The 22,618-nt window shown below is 37.7% G+C and overlaps 1 protein-coding gene across 1 annotated transcript; it reads right to left on the reverse strand.

Annotated features, from left to right (window-relative positions):
• Positions 1 to 519: 519 nt before the first annotated feature.
• On the reverse strand, positions 520 to 21,245 carry LOC145498083 (uncharacterized). Its single transcript, XM_081477961.1, has 22 exons — positions 20,943 to 21,245; positions 17,453 to 17,562; positions 16,577 to 16,750; positions 15,506 to 15,964; positions 13,933 to 14,322; positions 13,562 to 13,677; positions 12,473 to 12,755; positions 11,698 to 11,888; positions 9,627 to 9,793; positions 8,642 to 8,817; positions 8,004 to 8,090; positions 7,041 to 7,216; positions 6,636 to 6,702; positions 6,264 to 6,353; positions 5,524 to 5,798; positions 4,814 to 4,922; positions 4,070 to 4,294; positions 3,472 to 3,582; positions 2,780 to 2,875; positions 2,170 to 2,307; positions 1,112 to 1,377; positions 520 to 656 (listed from the first exon to the last, which is right to left on the reverse strand). The coding sequence occupies exons 2-22, from the start codon at positions 17,532 to 17,534 to the stop codon at positions 531 to 533; spliced, it is 3,804 nt and encodes a 1,267-aa protein (XP_081334087.1). The 5' UTR covers positions 17,535 to 17,562; positions 20,943 to 21,245; the 3' UTR covers positions 520 to 530.
• Between the last annotated feature and the right edge of the window lie 1,373 nt (positions 21,246 to 22,618).

Consider the following 22,618-nt stretch of genomic DNA (forward strand, 5'->3'; position numbering starts at 1 on the left):
CCCAGTCTTCCTCACCAGCCCAACCACATGATCCATCTTCAAAGTAACAGTCCGGGCTTTCTGGAAACGGGAGAGAATAGAAAAAAAAAGGTTCACTAGAGTGAACATTATGGCTGTCAGAATGATTGCTGAGGTGTTATACAGGTACATTGGCAATTCAAATAAATACGGAATCATAATAAGGTGCAATTCCGAAAAACAGAATCGCTTTTCTTTATGTTTGTGTCTTTTTTAAATGAAAGCTATTTAGGCCCACGTGCACACTTAAGAAACAGGACTGGAGTCAGCCCTACCAGTTCCCTAAGATCTTTATTCCTGTGAAAACCCACAACAACAAATTTTGGCAATATTACAGAAAAATAATTTCTAATAAGTGGGATTTAAGTCGTCACGTACACCAGGACTCGTTACAAGAGTAAACAAGATACAGTGAGTGCCTTTATACCAACGTTCGTTATACCGGAGAACCACTACTGCCAATTGCACTTATTCGTATGATTCTGAGCTTCGTAGATGTTTATTTTCAGCGTTCACGTTGAAGAGAATATTTCCTTACCCTGTTTGACGATCTTAGAGCACTTCCCATCCAGAACAGTGACATCATCAATAGCTATATCTCCTGAACTTCCGCCCTCTATGACGCCTTCTATGACAAACTATGGCAATACATTTTACTTCATTTTTTTTCCAACGATATTCTTGTGAGGGCTCACCTTGACTAATGAACAGTCGTGGGTTCTAAACCAACCTTAATGGGTTTAGTGCTTGGCTACTAGTAAGATGAGCGGCGCCACAGAATACGGATTCCGTCTTTATTGGTTTGGCACTCTATCAAGGACAGTCGTGAACTAACTACGACAGAAACGTGCCCTTGAATATGCACGTGGGAACACGGCTGAATAACCTAGGCATGTCCGAATGGCACGGGTGTTGAATAACAGGTATCCAGTTACAATTTATATCTGCAATTGTAAGGCCACGGAATCGCGCGCCAATTGAATGGCAAATAAGCGCCCGCAGAAACAATCAGAATCGAGATATTTTATTACAGATGAGATTATCATAACGCACCACCGGGGTCAAATAACATTCTCCTGGCAGTATGTTTTACCTGAAATTGCTTTTCATGATGTCTTGGATTCATAGGAACTTGTGCAAATATCCAGTTGTCTCCCATGTGCCCCTGTTGACTCCACACCTTTGTTTCAGACCCACTTGCATTTTTTTGTATGTAAATGTTCAGAGATCCTACATCTTTTCCAAACATGTGGTACCAGAACTGTAGACAAAGCTCTTGTGTGTTTATAAACCAGCCACTTTGTAATCTGGCCTTGTCGCCAACTTTTCTGTTGGACGCTTCAATATATAGATAACGACCTAACGGAAAACATCAACGATGAGAAACATCGGCCGAATTCATACTAGAAACGGGAAATTCGTGTTATACGGGTTCTCTGTCTGTGACGAGTTGCTAGCGTGAAAACGGGACGGGACGGGGTTTTAAGGGAAAAGAGTCCAACGTTACTCGTCTACATGTCTATCTGAGTCGACAAGACTGGCTCCTAGACGAGAAACCCGTGAAGACCCATCAAAATTCACTTTCAGGCGGTTTTCTAGTCGATTTGTCTCAAAGCGCTTCAGGATAACGCGTCTTAGTGTGAATTTAGTAAGATACGATTAGTCGGGTTTGGCGTCACGAGTTCAGGGTGCACCAGGACGGAAAACTCGTCAGACTATTACCCGTCCACTTTGGTTTCTTGTATTGTAAAGACGGTTGTAAAGTCGATTTTTCTAGAGGAGCACCGAACTGCCTAATGTCTTTCTAATGTCCTACTTCTTCCAACCCGTTAACTGAGCTCATAATCCAAGACAGTTCCCTCTCCCAGGGAAAATGACAAAATGGCTTGGGTGACAATTAATGATTCCATCTGAAGATTAGTATTTGAAGAGTTATAGTGAAGCCGTTTGATCAGTTTCATTCCTTTATAAATTTGTCTTTCCTTTTTCAGAAGGCGTATTGAGTGACATAATCTGTAAATAACCTCTCAGAATAGAGATTTCAGCGAACCCCTAAAAGCCCCTGAGAACCTGTGGCCAGTTTAAGATTTCATAGAGAGCGAAGTGCCAAATATTTTTTCAGTTTCAAACTGAATGACTGCAACAAATTACCTCGGTTTGATAAAGTCGTATGGTCAAAGGAAGGTCCCGTGTTTTCTGAAGGTGCCTGTCCCATGTCGGTTGTCCACTGAAATTCACTGTTGACATCATTCCGTAATCCACATGATCCATTTTGGAAATCGCATGGTCCTGAAACAATAATAATACTCATTTCCGAAAAGAGTGCAGAAGCAGAAAATATCCAATTTAGTTCAGTCAACCGAATTCTGGTTGATTTCAATGCCGTTTATTTATGATTTATGGGATGCCAGTTCTTGGACGGCAAGATTGGAACCTCTGACCATTAGCCCAGAGAACAATCAAATTTAAGATGCAGGATTTCCATGACTTGTGAATTGAGAAAATTTAAAAAACGCAAAAATTTAAAAACAACGTTTTTAGAATAAACTAAGTTGAAGATCTGTGGCATTTCTCGTAATACGTGCAACACCCATGGTTTGTTCGTGATGGAAGCAAAAAAGGGTAGGATTTAACCTACAGAGCACACTTTAAAAACTCTTATTGATAACATTAATAATAATTAATAAGAGTTTTTAAGTGTGTATCAGTGTCCTGGTTTGAGCGAAAAAATAAATTTCATTCATTGTGTGAAAAATCCTACCTCGAAAAGGAATCTGGCAAGTGTTTTCCTTGTCTTCAGTTCTGCTTCCTCTTTCTTTTGAGCAAGATAAGTCATTCAGAGGACATTCCGTCTTTCCTGTACAGAAAAGGTTGGTTAACGTTCTTGAATGCTGGTGGGATTGTTTGAAGAAGCTGCACCAACAGCCACCACTAAAGAATTATATGCAATCCTCCAACAGTTGCATATGTAGGATGGGCCGCATTCTTTGGACATTTCGTCTCAAGAAAAGCGGATCAACCTTTAGAACAGTAGGGTTTGCTTTGCAAGTGCAACAGTTTAATGCATTTGTTTTCTGCCATTGACCCCACCAATAAAGGCTGCACCATCTCATTTCATCCTGTCACCCTTTCATCTTGCTAACCTTAAGTGAGCCTTACCATAACGAACTTTATTTAACGTGGAAACACTTGAATACTTAGTTTTTGGTATCTCACAAGGTGCACAGGCTAATTTCCAGGCATAACTAGATCTATATTCTCCCTCAAGATAGTCGGCCATTTTAGCTGTTGGTAGCGATATTTCGACCCCGTGCCATGTTTTTAAGTTCAACAGTTCTACGCATGTTTGTGCACTGAATCGTTTTTGCATAACGTTAAGATATACTAGATATTCAAGTCAGTCAATTACAGAAAGCAGGAAATCATTAAAAATATAAACGCAATGAATCTCACCACATATGGAAGGAAGATGGGTGCCATCAGGACATCCTTCTGCTTTCTTACAGGTTTGCGACCAAGAGATTGACTCTCCATCAAAGCAGAGAAATTCATCCTTCGGATTTTCTTAAATCAAACCATGCAAATTCAGCGGAGGCCATTCGTTAGACTGGTATAACATTCACATGTCATTGGCATGATATGTACATTTTATTGACAAACGTTGTCATGGAGATATCGTAATGTATATTTTTTTAGTCGTTTTGTTTGTCTTTATTTGTCTCTTTTGCATACTTATGTTGAGCAAGCAAATAGGATAACACAATAAACCAATAAACTCTCATATATGCCGCAGCAACAACCCTATAGCACACGAATATACCGGGGAGAACACACCGTCAACAAAACATGAACTGATAAATAAGTCAATATTATAAATATCTGTTTTTGAAACCCCGGTTGTCATCCAACGGCCGAAGGTATCTCTGTCGGACAAAGGTGGTAACCAAATATCAGATGGCCAGTAAGTAATTATGTGGTAAACACACAAACACAAACATAAATTATTTCCAGCCTATAACCATGGATTGTGGTAGAATATCATTTTTTTTACCCTGTCCTTCCTTTTCATCTTCTCCATCTTGGCAGTTCTTTTCACCATCTCGTAGTTTCTCTGGGGAGAGGCATTCGCCTGATGAACATGAAAACTGACTGTTCAGACATCTGCAGCTGCTCTCGTCCGATCCGTCAACACAGTGTGACTGACCATCACATTTCTGTATACTTTTAACACACTGCAAGTTGTCACACCTAAATTCTTCCTTGCTACAACTATACCCTGTGAAAAAACAGCAACAAGAGAGATTTCTTTTCCTTCTAACAACTTTAAGGCCTTTTGTCATCCTGACTACGATTTGAAAATACTTAAGGCTACTTGGGCTCGCTATTAGACGATTTCGTATTGTGGGACGATATGCAAAACGATATAGCGAACCATCTGAAAAATATGATAGCCGTACCTCTTTGAAAAGTTAAATTTGTTTGCAAATTATGCTAAACGTAATTTTGATAACTTAAGACAGAAAATTTTGGAAATTCTGAAATCAAAACGATTGAGCACGACCACGAACTCTATCTATGACTTACTTAAACATATAAATGACTGCAGTAAAGCCACGTTGTTCAGTTAGCAATATATATATATGAAACGTCAACCAAGGAACATGGAACCAAAAGTTTGTATAGATCAGAAAGAGTTTGGATCCGATTTGTAGTTTTTCATTTCAGTCTTGTATAAGCGGCTTGATAATAGTAAGTACTATTTGTTCAAATCAGTTGAGTAAACATTTTTACTAACCTGGAATGGCAAACGAAGGAAAAATAACGCATTTATCTGTGAAGATCTTCAAATTCTGAATTACAACCGAGACTACCCTGCTGTTAAATGCTTCGCCTTTCAGTTCAACCTTCGGGAAAACAAGACCGGTATATTTATTAGAAATACCCGCTGATTATCTATCATAAGACAAAGTAGTATTTACAGTGTATTTCAATAGTAAACAATTCGTTCATCACTGAAGAACCACTATTAACTTGCAGTTTTCCAAACGCTTGTTTCATTTTTAACATTTTTTGTTGTCCATTCTTACATAAATGTGCACAAATACTCCACGAGGGTACGTAGTGTTTTTTCTACTACTCAACGCCAATGACACAAAACAGAAATCCTTTTGAAAATGAAAGAAACATTATATTTTCGTAAATTATCAAGCAGTTGTGAGTATATTGTATTGTATTGTGTTACTATTGTATTATAGTTGGACAGGTAAACAAACGTACTAAAAAGTTCCAAGTTTCACGCATTACCCCCTCTCTAGTAGGAATTTTCTCGGACGAAATGTTAGCGCTATGAGTATGAGCTGCGTCTCCAGTAACGCGACTCAATGTGTATTTAAAGGCAGTAAAACCTACTGAATTGGTTCTGGATAGCGTTGTTTTATAGATAGTATTAAGACTACAGTTTCTGTCTTATAACTTTATTTACTAGATAAAACAACACTACCATACCATAACATCTTTTCTCGATTCCCATGAAATCTGAGCCTTGGATGATCTGTTTCCATGGTAACCACTTATCTTCCAGAGCAGAACTTTTCCTTCTTTTGTACCGACATGAACTTCAAGAGAGGAAGCTCTTCCTTCTCTCGTTACCTTTGTTGTGTCAGGCAATATGTACTCGAATTGTAGACAGGTGTGTGTCTTTTTATAGGAGTCTTCCCAAGGTAGCATCGGGCTTTCAAGAGACGCGTTGCTGACACTTACTAAATACGCGCCCTGGTAAACTGAAAGAATAGTAGATGTTTTATGTGACTTGTCCTCATAAACCTAAACTTCTGTTCACTTTAGGAAAACTTACATAACAAAAACGGGTCGGGTAGCAGCTATTCTAAGGTCCCACATGAATGGCTGGATACCCCTTGAGAGGACAATAGGACAAAGAACAGAAACAATGCCCTTAGCACCAAAACAATAACAGCTGCTAACAAGCGAAAAGAATGGTGCTTCATTCAAAGTTAAATCGTTGGGGAACATAAACGTTGGAGACATCTACTTTAATACACCCTCAAAAAAACTAATCGAATGATAGCAGTCATCAAAGTTTTCGGACCATAAATTGCAGCCAATTTTAGGTAAAGCAGGTATGACAAGGTACACGAGGGCTGTTATTTTGACTTCGTCTTGGGAAAGCTATGCACAAAATTGTCGCTAAAATGTCTACAATTATCGTTACTTTAAGAGCTGAATACCTCCTCCTGTGTTCCACGAGGATCCATTCGAACCACTTGATTTCCAGCGACACAACCCATTAATAAAACTGCACTCACTCAGAACAGCGGCTAAAAGTTAACATTCACACGCTGGTAAAAGACAACTTTCTTATTTTTGTTTTGTTGCCACATTTGTTTTAAATAGTCCTTGTTAGTGAAATCACAGCTACATTCAAATTTTCCAGATTGAATGAAAATAGGAAACCGAACACCTTACACCGAAGTTGAGCTTGATCATGCGAATATCAAGACCGAGATTTGAGTTATCTGTTGAAGCCGGTATGGTGTGACGATTGTTTGATGCTTTAATTTCAGATCATTGTTACGGTAAATAAATCGCTTCTTACCCACCTGTAATAGAAACGTGACCTAGTTCAAGGTATTTTATGTCTTTTTCATCCACAAACGAGTAAAGGACCTACAAGAGAAGGTTAACAATGGGTAGCGTTAATATACAATTCCAGGTAGTTGACAATTTTCCTGTATGCATTGTAATGAGTCCGGACTTGATTTATTGTCTCAAAATAGTTTTTCAACGGCTAACTGAATTGGCATATATTCAGTTATTGTCTGCTGGTATCTCTTTTTAAAGGACCATCAAAAAATTTCACGACATCTGATGTTCACATTTATTCAAGTTATAAGATTCAAATATTGACATCCAGCGAAAGAAAACAGGAAATCTTACTTTTTTACTGGGTGTAAAAGAACTTAGTGGTGAAAAGACAGTATCGTTTCGGGGTGAATTAAACTCACCTGTATACGGTAGTCTCCTGGTTCCACATCTGCTTCTAGTGAAATCTTGAATAAACGTTCACCGCAATTCATCGGCTCAGAAGAATTGATCACATATTCGTTGCCGAAGATCGTCATAGAGATTCGTAGATCGCAATCAGGACAGAAAATCCCTTGGCAGCAATACCGGTACGAACCTGTTGTTAACAGAAACGAAAGTAACATGTAATTACTTCCTTTAACTTTCATGTTATTTGATTTGGGCAAGCTATAGATCTTTACAGAGCCATGATTGCTTCAGAAAAATCTTTAAGTTTGTCGGCTACAGGGTGGAGTGGGAAAAGATAGAATGTAGATGTAAAGGTACAAGGAAGGTTAAGGAGATGGAACTAGACGGGGAAAACCAGTGGAACTGACAACCTGAATACCACTAGAAAAGGCTTACCGCAGAACCAATAAAATGTAAATATATAAATACCTAGAGTGAGGAAGACAATAACCATTAAAAACAAAAATATCAGGGTCGGGCTGTTAGTTAGTCAGTTAGTCAGTCAGTCGATCGGTCGGTCGGTCGGTCATCTAGTCTGTCAGTTGCGTCGTTTATTTGTTCCCTACTTCATTTGTTAGGTGGTTGGCTTGGGAAGCAGAAAGGAAGGTAGGTAGGTAGGTAGGTAGGTAGGTAGGTAGGTAGGTAGGTAGGTAGGTAGGTAGATAAATAATTGACACCCTTTTCAAAATAGCTGGAACCCGACAAACTGGTTACATTAAGTCGTTTACTTCTCGTTTACTCTGCAATAAGAGTTTACTTCTTTGAATAGCGGATGATTTCACTGTTTCGATATTTTAAAGGCACATATATATATATATTTTTTTTCATTTTGGACCTACAAGTTAAAATTTGAATTTCTCTATAGATATTGAAGTAGGTCAAGTCGTTAGAATATATCGCGGTTGTACTGTAAAGCATCAATCGGTACTGCAAACCTGCGATTGATATCACGGATCCAACTTCTGCTGTGAACTCCTCACCAGGTTCAAATCGAATGTTGCTAAAATTGAGGTGCCGCTCGCCTAATAAAGAATATAAAACATCATTTATTAACATTATTCATTTATCAATTTAAAAGTCTAATTCCAGCACTGAACTTCCCAAATTCTGCATATTTCCAGACTAGGATTATTGGTGTTCTCCCATTTTACGAAAGAAATCGATCGCAAATATGATTTCTCCTCCCTCCTCCCTCCTCCCCCCCCCCCCTTACCCCACTTTCTGTCAGAGAGTACCCTCAAATTCAGATTCAAGCGGAATTAGTTGACCACATTTTGCGATTTGCGGTGTCAATTAGTTGTTGTCAATTAGGCAGCTGCAGTGGACATTTCGACGTAAACATTATTTCAGTGTGATTATTCAAAATACAAAATTCATGTATCCCTTGATTATTTACAACACGCTCAATACATCAATATTCTAACATGGCTCCCAGACTGCGACTTGTCTTTGTCTCTCTACTCGCAAAAGATAATTGGATACGAAGAAAACGCCACCAAAGATTGAAGTTTTTCCTGAAAACCTCGGAGTCATCTTAGAATATTGATATATCGAGGTGTGGCCTATTTCCAACCTGGTTTCAACCAGAATAAATTTGCAGCATCCATTGGCTTTTGTTCGTGCCCATTTGGGAACTTGATTCCAACGGATAGGTGATCATCAAGTTTTTGTTCTGTCATAAAGACGTCAATTTTATAAAGACGACATCGAGAGAGGAATATTGGCTTTGAAGTTTGTTTGCTCGGAGACCTGTTCGGAAAAAAAAAAAAAAAAATTCAAGATACTATTTAAAGGAAAATTTTGAAAAGCGATCGCATGCTTGCTACGTACCTGTCTTCTTGATAACACGCTGATAAATTAAGGGAAATGAGAAGAACGACACTTGAGCGTGTAAAGAAGATCATTTGGCCAATTTGCTATAAGGCCAAAGTGATCGTTCCATGTTAAAACAACAATGCTATTGCTGGTTTTCACGGTCATCAAAAGCAAAAATCGTAACCATTCACTAATTAGAGTCAAGAATCTTGGATATGACACAGGACTGATATATAAACAACGTTGCCAAGATTTAGGCAGGTCACTGCGGTTTTTCATTCGCGCGTTATTCGGAGTAATGTTTCACCCAAATTGACAGAGCTTTTTAAGGAGACGACATGTTGGTTTTCCTGGGAGGGTCAACAATGTGGTGGCCGTAACGTGATAGAAACATTTGTCATTGAATTTTGCTCACTATTACAATTAAATTAGAACGCAAATTTATTACTGGAGCTGCGACACATTGAAACTAATACCTCGAGCTTCGTGAGCCTTCTCGGGCCGCCATTTTCAAAAATGGCGTCGTCCCGAGAAAAAATGTCACACCGCGCAATAGCTTGGAAATTCAAACGTGCTCTATTACAAAGCGAAGAACCCGGTCGTTCTTAGCTGATTAGATGGACTTATATCTTATTAAACTAAAACATGAGAAGGAAAGGTAACGTTTTTCATGATGGAATATAACAACGACGTTCGTCACAAGCACGTTACAGAGGATCAGTACAATACAACGTTCAGTTTACCTTTCCCACTCCAGTCGCGCCAATTTCAGCTTGTCTCTTAGCGTTATTAACATTTTATTCTCAGGCTCGTTGCCTCTGGAATCTTGAAGATCACCAATGTCCTGAATCCATAACTCGCATTCTTCATCACAGGTCATATAGAATGTGTGATAGCCACTATTAATGACCTTGAGAGAAAATGTACAAGATCTTGTAATTTAAACAAAAACATTCACGTAAAGCTTAAACGAATTTTGAGTTCCATAACATCTTAAGGACGTTCGCCCCCAAAATGTTCCCACGCACATATTTTTTTTAAAAACTTGCCATGCAGTAAGTTAAAGATAAACTTTCGCCAAAAAGGCAAAACTGGTAACCACCGCGCTCTTTTTCGCGATAAGACGCATTGAAGACCAGGGGTTTTTAGAAATTGACTGTAGGTGAAGTTAACGCAACCGGTGCGGCAAGCCTTACACTTGCCTATATTTCTTCCCTAGCGCGCACGCTTGATGTATGACGTGGCGTTACTTTGCAACATGAATTACGTGCGCAGTACGGATGCGCGGAAGCAACTGGCGCATACGTTTCTAACGTAAAAAAGGCGGATAATTTGCCTTATCAAATCCATGCTGGTATTAAATCAACAAAATGACTAAATCCTGAATTTCTTCACAATTCACCAACACATTTCAGTTATACAACATTTCCACAGCAATACTCACATCAACTTTGAATTAAATCTTAAGTCTGCTGACGAAAATTTCATGTTGCTGAGTTAAACGACGCGGTGGAGGCGCGGTGGCCTCATGGTTAGTGCGCTCGTCCCCGGATCGAGCAATCCGGGTTCGAGCCCTGGCCGGGGACACTGTGTTGCGTTCTTAGGCAAGACACTTAACTCTCACAGTGCCTCTCTCCACCCAGGAGTATAAATTGGTACTGGCGAATTGTTGGGGAAACCTAAAAATTTGCGGGGGAGTGACCTGCGATGGACTAGCATCCTGTCCAGAGGGAGTAGAAATACTCCTAGCCGCTTCATGCTACAGAAACCGGGATAAGCTCCCGTAGCTATGAGCCAGTCGGCTCCAAGGCTTCACTTTATTTTTTTTTTTTTTTGAGTTAAGCTGGTGAGCCGGCATGCTTGCCGTACTCCCAAAAGGCTTTTTTCCCACTTTTTCCAGAATCACGCAGAACAGGGAAATCTTTGCTTACCATGTTGCCTCATTAGCATAGGGTGATTCCGTTTCTTATCAAGTTACAAAATATCAGATCCGAATATTGAAAGGGCATAGCATGGTTAACTGTTCCATTTCAGCCCGGTGTATTAAATAGTTTTGTGCGAAGTGGGTTTAAAAACTCCAGTTTTTACAAGAAAAATGCAGGAGTTCATTAGCGATTTTGCCACCCAGATTTACAATTTTTGGATGAGATTGTGGCCGCTTTTGTGAGCTTTTAATAGAGTGTTTTCACAACGCGGCCAGCAGCAATGCAAATTTATTGGAACTAAATTTAAAGGGCGTGTTTACATAAGAGGGGAGTTCAACTCCCACAGGATAGGTTTGGTACACCAATATGGCTGTCGATTCATTGTTTTGGAACACCAAATTGGCTCCCGTGATCGCCGTGACGTCATGTGACGTTGTATTCTTCTTAACTTCATAGTGTAGTAGCTGTTATTGTTTTGGAGCTAGGGGCATTTGTTCTACTACTACTACTACTACTAATAATAATAATAATAATCGATATTTAAACAGGGTGACCCCTTCAGTCGCAGGACTGGTATCAACGGGGGCCCTGTATAACGCAAAATAAAAAGAGCTCTCAAAGGGTATTGAGCCATTTATGTGATACCTTGCGAGAGCTGCTAACTGATCCATTTTCTCCTGAAATACTACACCCAATGAGCCAAAATTCCACCAATTAGTAAGTTAAATAAGCTGTTTAAATGTTAAGAGTCAATTCGTGTCAACGTGACGCTTTCTTTTCGCAAAGCGCAAAGTCGAATCTAAATGAGGAAAAATGTAAACATCTACGTCAGCAACGATCTCCCTATAAATGTTCCTGAAAGATCGTATTACAATAATCGGCTTTTTACCTTCAGATAGGCAGTTAGTTTCTGTGCATAGTTGTTTCCAAAGTTGGCCGGTGCATCCACTAGTTGAATTAAATTCCAAAATCTACTTTGAAGCCCGAAAACATTATATTCTTGAAGGGTATCAGGGCTTTCATTCTCTTTTCCTGTATCCCAGACTTCTCGAAGTATTCCTTTGGCGTTTGTCTGTGACTCTGATAAAATAGGTGAATTTGAGTTCAGAGCATTGAAATGTAATAAACTGGTAAGCAGCTGCAAGTACAACTAAAGAGTTTTATATGACTCCTCTTTAATAAATAATAAGATTGTTGTAATAAAATATAGATAGATGAAAAAGAGGGAAAGTAATGAGTTTTAAATATGATGTATGGCATCCCTTTGTTATGATAATGATTAACATTTTATCATTTTCACGTTTTCGCCTATTTGTAAACGTTCTACATAAATATAACTTTTCCACACGAACACGAAAACAAACAGACAAGGTATAAATAAATAAACTATTTAATAGGCCACTTCCGAGTTGCCTTTTACCTCTGTGTCAAAACGAGTCTTCGTGCGAAACAACTCACAGAGAAAAAAAAAAGTCCGCCTACATGTACATTTTCACGTACTTCAACCTCATTTTCACATGAAAGGTTTTGCACGAAGACTCGTTTCGAAAGAGAGGCACGAGGTAACTTGGAAATGGTCTATTAACGTGCAGTATACCAGGAGTAACTTTTCTAGGTTACTAAAGTCTTTCAAAACAGGTAATCATTCAAGTTCTAACACTAACCTAATGCCAAAACAGTGACATGGCACAAAACCAGCGTGGTGTTGAAGTTAGGCCCGTTGATGTACAAAACGTCACCTTTCACTGGGGGAAGACATTGGTATTCCAAATGCGGAGAGTGCTGCTTCTCTGTGCACTCAGATCCGGGAATGACACCAGATTGATTGCGAGACAAAATCGACACTGTTACAGGTATGTCATTACTTGTATTCTTGGCATTTTGTATGATCACTTTGTAGATGAAGAACTCTTTGGCAAGTTCTATTTTGAGCCATGGACTCGCCTCCTACCCACAAACATTTTTAGATAAGCATTAATAAGCGCTGTTATATTCGTTAAATGTGTACCCATTTTAATCACTTTTACGTTTCAATGATGACAAGAAGTAAAGTTCTCGTCGCAAACGAATTTATGTTATCTCTACAGCGCTCACCCCTAGGGATAAACGTTAATAGTCATTGAAGAGTCGGTACTTTTTGTTGAGAGGTGACCGAAAAAAAGAGTTTGACTGAACACGTACAAGTGTGTATGGCCACATTCTTTTTTGTTGTTGTTGTTGCAAATTTATTCCTGATTTAAATAATAATTGCGTGAGCTTTTTAAATAATTATTTCTGCGCTCACGATAAAGTGAAAACGATAACAAGCAACTTTCATTATCAATGCCTTTAGAAAGATTTCTATATAAATGTTTCTTTATTTTCTGCGGCATTTACAAAGTTGTGAGAAACCATAGTCATGATGTTTTAATTCAGTTCCTTGCAATCTCTTTCCTCAAATCTTCGTTCCTTACTGCGCAAGCTCGACAAAACGAGCGACACTTGAGAGTTCCGTCACAGGCTCAAATTTGATTTGTGTTAAGAACTATGCATATATTCGGAAGTTAAACACTACCCACTCGATTGATCAACGTGTTTGTCAGATAAGCATGCACAATTCAACCAGAAATCCGATAAATTTGGACTTCTAGACAGAACTTTCCAGGGTCGCTTGTTTCCCGACCGCTGGTCAAGGGGAACGAAGACTCTGAGAACGAGGTAAAATTCTTTGAGTAACATCATTGTTACTTCAGTGCTTATCTTATCACTGTTACCTTTTGAGAGATAAAACAGGTTGCAGAGTTGTTGTCGACGGCAAATGATGAATTGCTTCCTGTAGCCAGACTTGAGAAGCGAGTCAAACTTCTATGAGCAACATTAGCTTTGGTAGCTAAACCAAATCAAACATTCGTAAGATACTAGCTAATCGAATGGGGAAGGGGTGGGGCCGGTAGCCTAATGCATGGCAAGAGCTATGGAGTTGTGTATTAATTTCCCTATCCATTCTTTCATCGTCATCGTAGCTATAGACCCAAGGTATGTGTTAGGTTTCATCCACTCTCATAAAAGCCCAAAAACAAAACTAGCATATAATAATCACCGTTTAAGGGAATATACTGTATACCATTCTTTCTATTTTTCTCACCTTGAGCACTTTGGCAGGCAACGCCAGGTAAATCATCACAGGGCATGTTAATAATCACTGGATAGTACCCATAAAATGCAATGCAAGTCTCGCCTGACTCTTTTTGGGGATATCCCGCTTCAAACAATGCGCTATCGACAGATGTTCCATCTAGCCATGACCAACTGCCCAGATCCCTGATTAGCCCAACGTGAAAGATATAGGGCCACTGTACTAATCGCAAAAGTGGGACCATTCCTTGTAGTTTTTCGTAGGAGTCGATAATTGCCAGATAACCGCTTTGGCTTAAGCAATCTGACCAAGCATCCTCCCAATCAAGGCGAGGACTGGTGTGTATCTTGTAGCAGTGATTACCGATTAATTCATAACCTTGTTGACACGTCCTGTTCACTGAAAAGAAACTAAACGAATCACCACGTATACGATAATTTAAAATTTTATATTGTATAATCTGCATTTGGTTGAATAATGAACAGGTGACGTTAAATTTATAGCTGTTGTAAAATCCTAAAGGACGTTTATAAGATTGAAGATGTGTCAATAAATCGCATTTCATTTAATGAAAACAACCTCCTTTTTAATTGTTTGTCATCGAAATAATTCACTTGAACTAATACAAGAGCTCTTCTAACATATAAAAATAGGTGTTCTAACCACCAAACACCAACACCAACCCATTCTAAACAGACTATTTTTGAAACTACTCCGAGTTGATATAATTTTGCAAAATGATTCCTGTCAGCATTTTAAGGGGCTTTGACGAAAATTTCTTTGGTAGCTGTTGACATTACTTGGATCAAAAAGTCATTTATGTCCCAGTGATTCATTAAGTAAGAAACAGGAAACATTTTCCGTTTCTATCGATTAACAGAAAACGAGTGCAGAAAACAAATGCTGTCGGAACACGAGCCGCAAGCGAGTGTTTCAGCAATTTTGAGGTCTCAGACACTTTCACGAGTGTTTTTTTAAGATTTCTAGAACTCGATGAAAACACAGAGATTTCCGATTCCTTTTTAGAAAACTATGCGAGAAAAAGAAAGGTCAAGAAAGGAAAATCGCTCGTTTATTTCGATTTAAAAATGTAATTTTCTTTGCTCACGTCAAAAGTTTGTACTGATTCTGTGTTTCTATCGAGTCATGGGGTATTTTCTAAATACTTATCTGATTTTCTCATCTTCCTTTTATCTAAGAAATAGAAACAATTCTTTGTTTCTATCTAGTTCTACGCGTTATTTTCTTATGTGATCATTTCGTCATCAGTTCGGGATAGCTGCGGATTTCAATTAGGTTTGGAAGCATGGTTGTCAACTTGTTTTATTTACTATTCCTTGGTTTTCTATGAACCTTAACCTTCATCAAGAACTTTACTTAACCAAACATCAATTAATTGAAACAAGTCTTTGAGCGAGTTCAAACCCTAAATTTTAAGACGTCGCTAAGGTTTGCAAGCATTACCTCACTAGAAATTATTGATCGTCGTTGATTGTCATTTAAAAATATGAGGCATGCCAATCTACTAAGACAAGAGGGGTAGGAGAATGTTGTTACCATGATTACAACTCCAGAAACTCACCTGGTCTGGCCTCGCATATGTATGGTCGCGTTTTACTGCAGACTCTCGCGGCAAGCCACCAACCGCAGCCTCTGTTAAACATCCTTCTTTCAAAGTTCTCAATCACTCCACATCTTCCATATTGTGCCGTATTTGGCTCTCCGGGTCCCCACAGAGCTGCATCAACCACGCCTCCTTGACGCCATTGCCAACGCAAGTTGAAATTTTCTCGTGATCCTAAAAACAGGGGTCTGCGGCGAAATTCTCCCGTAGTGTAGTACATGGATAAGAGCCCGTTTAAGTCTTCCAGATCCCGCACTACCATGAGGTCCGCGCCTTTCGCGTTACATGCCTTACGTGCGCTTGTCCAGCTGCTAACGCCATATTCACGATAATAATAATAATACGATGGCGACGTCTTTATGAATACACAACTGTTTTTCAGATGAGACCATCCTGGAGGACACCAGCTTTGCTGCACTATCATGAGAGAAACGGGACGATATAAGATTAAAAAATGCTTATCATAGATGCATCAACTAGATAACACTTGAACGTAGCAGATAGCTTGGAAAATAAGGAATGCCGGAATAAGGAATGCTGGAATAAGGAACAAGAACCGGTATACTCGGGATACCCGGAATGACCGAAAAATAATTAATTAATTCATTGATTAATTAAAAATAAATAGGTTAGTTATATAATTAAAAATAAGTTAAATCCATAAAGAGCTAAAAAAACATTGATGCTAAGTTTTCTTTTGATAAAAAGCAAAAGAGGAAGCTAACAAAGAAAAACATTCAAACGTTGAACTGCAGAGAGCTATAAAATGTTAATGCAAAAACCACAGACGATGATCCTGTTGGTATTCGTTGGATCGACACGAGTATAAAATTTACCATCTTGATGATGATCGATCAAAAGGAAAAACCGGGAACACTAGAAGACGATCCATATGGAATAACAGGGTTTTTTTGTCAATGATCTCCGTGCACACTAGCTTTGAGGTGGATATCATTTTTTGATAAAAAAAAAAAAGTCACAAAAAAGGAAATGTGCCAATTAAAAAAACAAGAACAGAACACCGCTTACATTCACAGTATTCCCATTCTCTGTCCTGAGTGTAATTAGATGTTGTAGCACACCAAGGTCTCACTGTTGATCCGTCCACTGTACATTCATTGTATTGTCTACCATTGTACTCAAACGGGAACACGCAACACTTTCCCGATGGAAGACGAATTTTGGAACATGCTTCTTTCGGTCCTAAAAATAAAGAATTTGAAAATGGTTGTATCGAAAAAAAAATTAATGAATAAATTGCGGATGGTGTGTAAAGGAAATAGATAACCATTTCAGTGATATTTAAAATTCAAAAATCGCAAGGAGTTGAAAACCCCTCAGACCTGTTATTAGGTTTCTTTAGTACTGTTTAAATTACACACACGACTGTGACTGTATCTTTTTAACTTAAAAATAAACAGCTTTATTAGCTTCAGGGTATGATTTCTTATACTATGGGCGAGGGCGTTTTTATTGTAATGCCTTTTGTTAAGCTTACTTGATGTTCAGCCCACCCCACAGGTATGCTTTTTATTGTTTTTCTTTGCTATTTTCATTTGATTATTATATTCCCTTACTGTTAGCTTCTTGATGTCTTTTTACCTTCACGCTTCCTGTTTTACTCACTATTAGACTTACAACTGCCCAAGGTTATGTTTACAAATTTGCCTTAGAATCGGTCATGAACTTTCTTTTGTAGACAAGACACCTTTGACGATATTTTCATAACTTTTTATTGAGACATTTTTAGGAAAATTTCGATCCTACTGTATCTGACTACAAGCTCTTTTTAAGTTTTGAATGAGAATTTTTGTTTTGTAATCTGGCCGATGGAAAATTAAACCAACTGGAAACTAGTTATTTGCAACATACCAAAGTCAGAAAGGTTTGAAATAATATACTCACTTGATGCGGAGACCATTGCTGCAAACATGACGGCTAAAATAATGACTGGCCAAGTTGAGCAAATCCCACGAGCACGTAGCATTTTTAGTTCTTGGCTTTTAAAATATCATCTTTAAAAGAGGAATAACGAAAAAGAGTTTATTGAAGTGGGAAGAAAAAGAAGAAACTCTTGTATGAATGATTTTTCTATCGCTGTCATGCATTTTGCGTTTCGTGCAACTTCACAATATCTCTATCTGTACTGTAAACAACCTCAGGTGATCTTTCATTATCACTATAACAATGTTTGAACTTAGCTTTGAAGAAAGCAATTGAAAGCAGGAACCTCATGTTCGACTGGCAGACGCTACAAAAACGGTATGACTAAAGTCGAGTCACTTACACAGAATTGCTTCAAAACAGTGAAATTCTTATCTATGATGCATGAGACTCAAGCCCTTCTATATTCAACTAAATTACCTTTGATATCGTTTCAAAATCTTAGCAAATAAAGTTCGCTAAGAAAATAATGGACTCTTGAGGTCTAGAAAAAACTGCTAGCGGACTCATGAGCGGAACGCGATTGCGCTCTGCAATTTTTCCAGATCTAGATGGCGCATTATTTTCCTAGCAAAAATAGAAACACTTTCTTCTATTTGGAATACAGAATGTAGAATACAGCATGAAAAGAGAAGGGGCGGTGATATCGCTGACAACACAATATACGGAACCCGCATTTATAAATTATGAACGCTCGGCTTCAATAGCGGGTAAACAGCACATACACTAAAGAAAAGACAAAAGAACTCATTCAGGTTGGACATGAAATGGTACCTTCTTTTAAGGAAAAAATTGGTGTGTCCTTCGATGACTTTAAAAGTCAATGTACTTTGAAAGGAAGCCAGAAACTAATACACTTAGTTGATGGAACAGATATTTGAACAAAGGTACTAAGTTACAGGAACATTTGATATGCAGAGAAATAAAGTACACAGTCGTACTACAGAAGCTCACGGATTACAACAAGAACTTTTTCGCGATTTTCAAATGCTTACTGAAATGCTTGTACAGGAACGATTGGGTTTGTGATGTTTGTTACCTCACTTAGTTTTTTTTTTTTTTTTTTTGCAAAATTCCTTATTTGTCACTCGTCTCAAACTCCACTAATGTTAACCATAATTAGCCATTTTCGGTTCATGTTAGCTAACTGTTGTTTGTCTACTTCCTTGTTAAACCAATTTTAAATTAAGGTAGTTTGAACATCGCAAAATGTTGATATATCGGAACACAACACCTGAAGTTTGTGTTTGGAGTTCAACTGATTGTGGAAGAAGATGTCGACGATAATTCTTGGTATCAAATTTCAATACCTACTTGAAAATTCGATCTTAGCCTTAACTTAAAGCTCGGCAATAAACCGCTTCTCAGGATATGCAATTTCTTACAACATAAAGCTAAAAAATTATATTCATTCGTCACATACCTTAATTACCTCCTGTACTGTAGAAAAGAAGATCAACTTTCGAGCGGAATTTCAAAAATTTTCTTTTAAGCCATTATGACAAGTAAAAAAGTTATGTTCCTTTGCACTTTGGCTTTGGTGTTGTAAAAACAACGTCCGTTTCTTTTAAATTTTCCTGCTTTAATATAACTTTTCAAAGCTATCACTGTTTTAATTAATTATAACTACATGTACACGCATCATGTGTCATCCCTCCATGAGCTTGGAAGAATACACGTTATTATCTTGGACTTAAACGTTTAATTTAAATGCAAAACAAAAAACAGAAGATTTGTTTACTTCCTGTTTGAAATATAGCTCAATACTAGTGAATTAAAATTGCTTGTGTTAACAAAAGCAATAGGAATGACTGTTACGTGCACGCGATGTTAAAATGTTTACCCAATAAAATGATAGTGGATTTATCAACATTAGCTAGGTCTGTTATGCCAAGAAAAAAACTAATCATTACGTACGACTGTTTTCTTTTCGTTAAAACTTATATAACCGCCTTACAAAAGCATTGAATAATATAAAAAACGTTCTCTGTGTTTCCATAGAGAGCGAGTGGGTGTTAGGAGAACGAAAAAGGCTGTAGAAAAACTAGCCTGCGGCTCACGTTTCCACACCTGTTTCTAATTATTTGCCACGGCTATGGTTAATGTTTACTTCCTCTAGAAATAACACCAAATTTCTACGCATAATTAATTCGGTTTTATGATTAAAATGGCTTTGGTCGTTTGTATTTTGCTAATTATTTTGCATATCTGCCAGGCACAAAAAACATTCTTCTAATTTTGCGTGTGTGAAAAGAAAAAGTAAGCACTGCTATATTATAATTGAAAGGTCTTGTGTTTTCTGTTTGACAATTCTTTACTGTTTCAACATTTTCTAACATGCTTTATAAAGCGCATAAAAGGAGGAACCAGAATAATTTAACTTTTTATTTGCTTAATAAAGAACTTGCACTGCGTCAGTTTACAAATGGGTCTTCATTTAGACACCCATGCTGTCTTCGTACTTGAAAGATATCTTCGAATGAATCTTAAAGTCTAGCGCTACATTCAGGAGCTCTTTTTCGGTAAAATGAGTTACTCTGTGGAGTAAAACTGTTCTGTCTTAAAAGTTTGCACTGACCCTATATCATCTGCATGTAGTCGAGAAAATATATCAAGCATGAAAACGGAATACGGCTCTTTAGTTTGCATTATAAAAATGAGATTTAATTAAGTGTAGAGCCATGCTATCATTGGCCATGTTTTGCAGTGCAAGTAATTTGTTGTAGAATAGCTAGAACCGTATGGGCAAGAAGTTGGTAACGTAGCATTTTTAAGACAAGAATAGATCAAGAAGGACTATGAACGACGAAATTGAGAGTTTAGGATAACTGTTTTAAGATTCACACTATGACTCAGTTCAATTACAGGTCAGCTAAAAAATTGAGCTGTTTTTATTTTCTTAATAATAAAGTTTATTATCGTTTGTCTCACGATGTAGTCACTTGAGTGTAGAACGCGACGTTTCGACTGCTTACTGCTAGTCTTCTTCAGGCGATAAGGTCGACTGATTGCACGGTGCAATCAGTCGACCTTATCGCGCGCAGAAGATCATGAGCAGTAAGTGGTAAGCAGTCGAAACGTCGCGATCTACATCTCAAGTGACTACATCGTGAGACAAACGATAATACACTTTATTATTGCATCTACCACGATGAACAACAACCTTTTCCTCGACATTTATTTTCTTTTTTGTATTATACGAATTTTCTATGCGACTGGCCTCTTACCTACAATATAAAATCGTGAAATAAGATTGTCAAAGCGGCTGTACAGCTAAGTTCGTCCACAAGGAAAGGTAATCAAATCAAGGGTAGACTTGAGAAGGGAGAGGCCACGAAACATTCTTATTTCGTTTACACTAAGCAATGCCCAGCATCATAGAGTGACTTCACTTTAAACTACGGAAAGCAACTCAAAAACAAACTCTGGAAACACGACTTCTAAGACTAACCGTTATTCCTGAATTATTTCCGAGTTCAGTCCTCCCGCGCCCGCATCAGTGCAAACGGCAAAACTACACAAGTTCCTCGTCAAACTTTGAGAAAAACGCGTTTTTGGTTTCACCGTTTGTATCAAACACACAACCAATAATTGTTTGACGTAAAAAAGTTGATTCATCGACGACTTGAACTCTTAACTACATGTCATTGCCAGTGGTTTCTAGAACAAAATAGTGCAAATATGTTACAAGAAGAGCGAAAATGGCTACATAAAACATTGGAAGCACGAGACGAAAACGAAGAAAGGAGACATTTACCTGACGATAAGGATATGGCGAGGAACAGCATAAACGAATGTTGCTTTTTCAAAGGTGAACGAGCCTGTGTCAAATTTACATAACCCGCGAAAGTAAACTATTCGAAAAAAACCGCTGTGGACTGGGCAACCGACCACGGATTGGTTTTTACACCGTTGAATGCAACCCTCGTGTGTCCAATTACAAGCAGATTTTGAATTACTGTTCCTTTAAAGAACTGACGATGATCGCCAACCTGTAAACAAGCGGGGAGAATTTTTTTCGATCAGCGATCAATAGCATAATCCATGCGCTTTACCCAACAACAACAACAACAACAATCCTTCATTTAAACATGATTTTGTTTAGAGCAACAGGTTTGCTTGTGGGGTCGTGTATCTAGCAAAAAATGTAAGAAAACATAAAGATGTACAGTGGTAAAAATAATTATAAACGTATATTCATTCACATTGATGAAATTTAAAATCCGTTACGTTCTTGCTTTGAGTTTGAATCGAAGTCACATTGAAGTCTAATTGTATAATGAAAACGTCTTTTCTCACTTTAATAATGTTGATAAGAAAAAGAAAGAGAGAGAGAGAGAGGAGAAAAAAGAAAAGAAAAAGAGAAAGAGGAGAGAAGAAAAAGGGCGCCAAAGCACAAACTCAATATTTGTAGCCAACTACAAGTTGTTTGAAAGCATTGTTGTTGTTGATTTTAATTTAACAATTTTTTTTTATTTCTTTATTTCTATACATTTACAATTACAGTTACAATCATATTTACTAGACGCACTTCCACTAAAAACAAACAAACAAAAAGATAAATTATAAATAACTAAATAAGAAATTAATTATCAGTAAAACAATACCATAAATAAAAAATACATAAATAGATAAACAAAATAAATAAGTAAAGTACATTATGGAGCCTATTCTTTCTTTTGGCAATTTTTTTCTCTATGTGATAGACTAATTTGATCTTTTCTAAGAAAAGTCTTAACGTTGGTTTACGTTTTATATTTGTAAATAAAAGATTTAGCCACGAGTACTAAGTGTTCAAAATAGCAAAGTCTTTATTGTCATTAAACCCGCCAAACAGAAAATTAATTAGTATTAACGTTTCCAAAGACAGATATGTTTTAATCAACAATTCAAGATGAGAAAGCGAAAAGTTTTCTATAAGAAAACGGAACAACTTATCATTGGTGTATACGAACCGCTCAGTAATTTATATTGGAACTCTCTGATTTTTGTTGCTACTGTGACGGTAAACGGTAAACAATAGACTTTGTTTCCAATTAACCGCAAGTTGGGGACATTTGCTTTTCATCTAAATTTTGAGCAGAGGGAGGAGTTTGATTTTTAGTTTTAAATTAGTTATACAGTAGC

This window comes from Orbicella franksi, chromosome 9 (assembly GCF_964199315.1).
Source record: "Orbicella franksi chromosome 9, jaOrbFran1.1, whole genome shotgun sequence".
NCBI classification, from domain to species: Eukaryota; Metazoa; Cnidaria; class Anthozoa; order Scleractinia; family Merulinidae; genus Orbicella; species Orbicella franksi.

Bases quoted from the DNA above. Each gene is read 5' to 3' on its own strand.
- LOC145498083 (XM_081477961.1), bottom strand. From the start codon at position 17,534: ATGCTACGTGCTCGTGGGATTTGCTCAACTTGGCCAGTCATTATTTTA. The intron at 4,923-5,523 runs GTATGGTAGTGT...GTTTTCCCGAAG, and splicing joins AATCGAGAAAAGATGTTATG to GTTGAACTGAAAGGCGAAGC. The intron at 1,378-2,169 runs GTAATTTGTTGC...GTTTTCCGTTAG, and splicing joins TACGACTTTATCAAACCGAG to GTCGTTATCTATATATTGAA.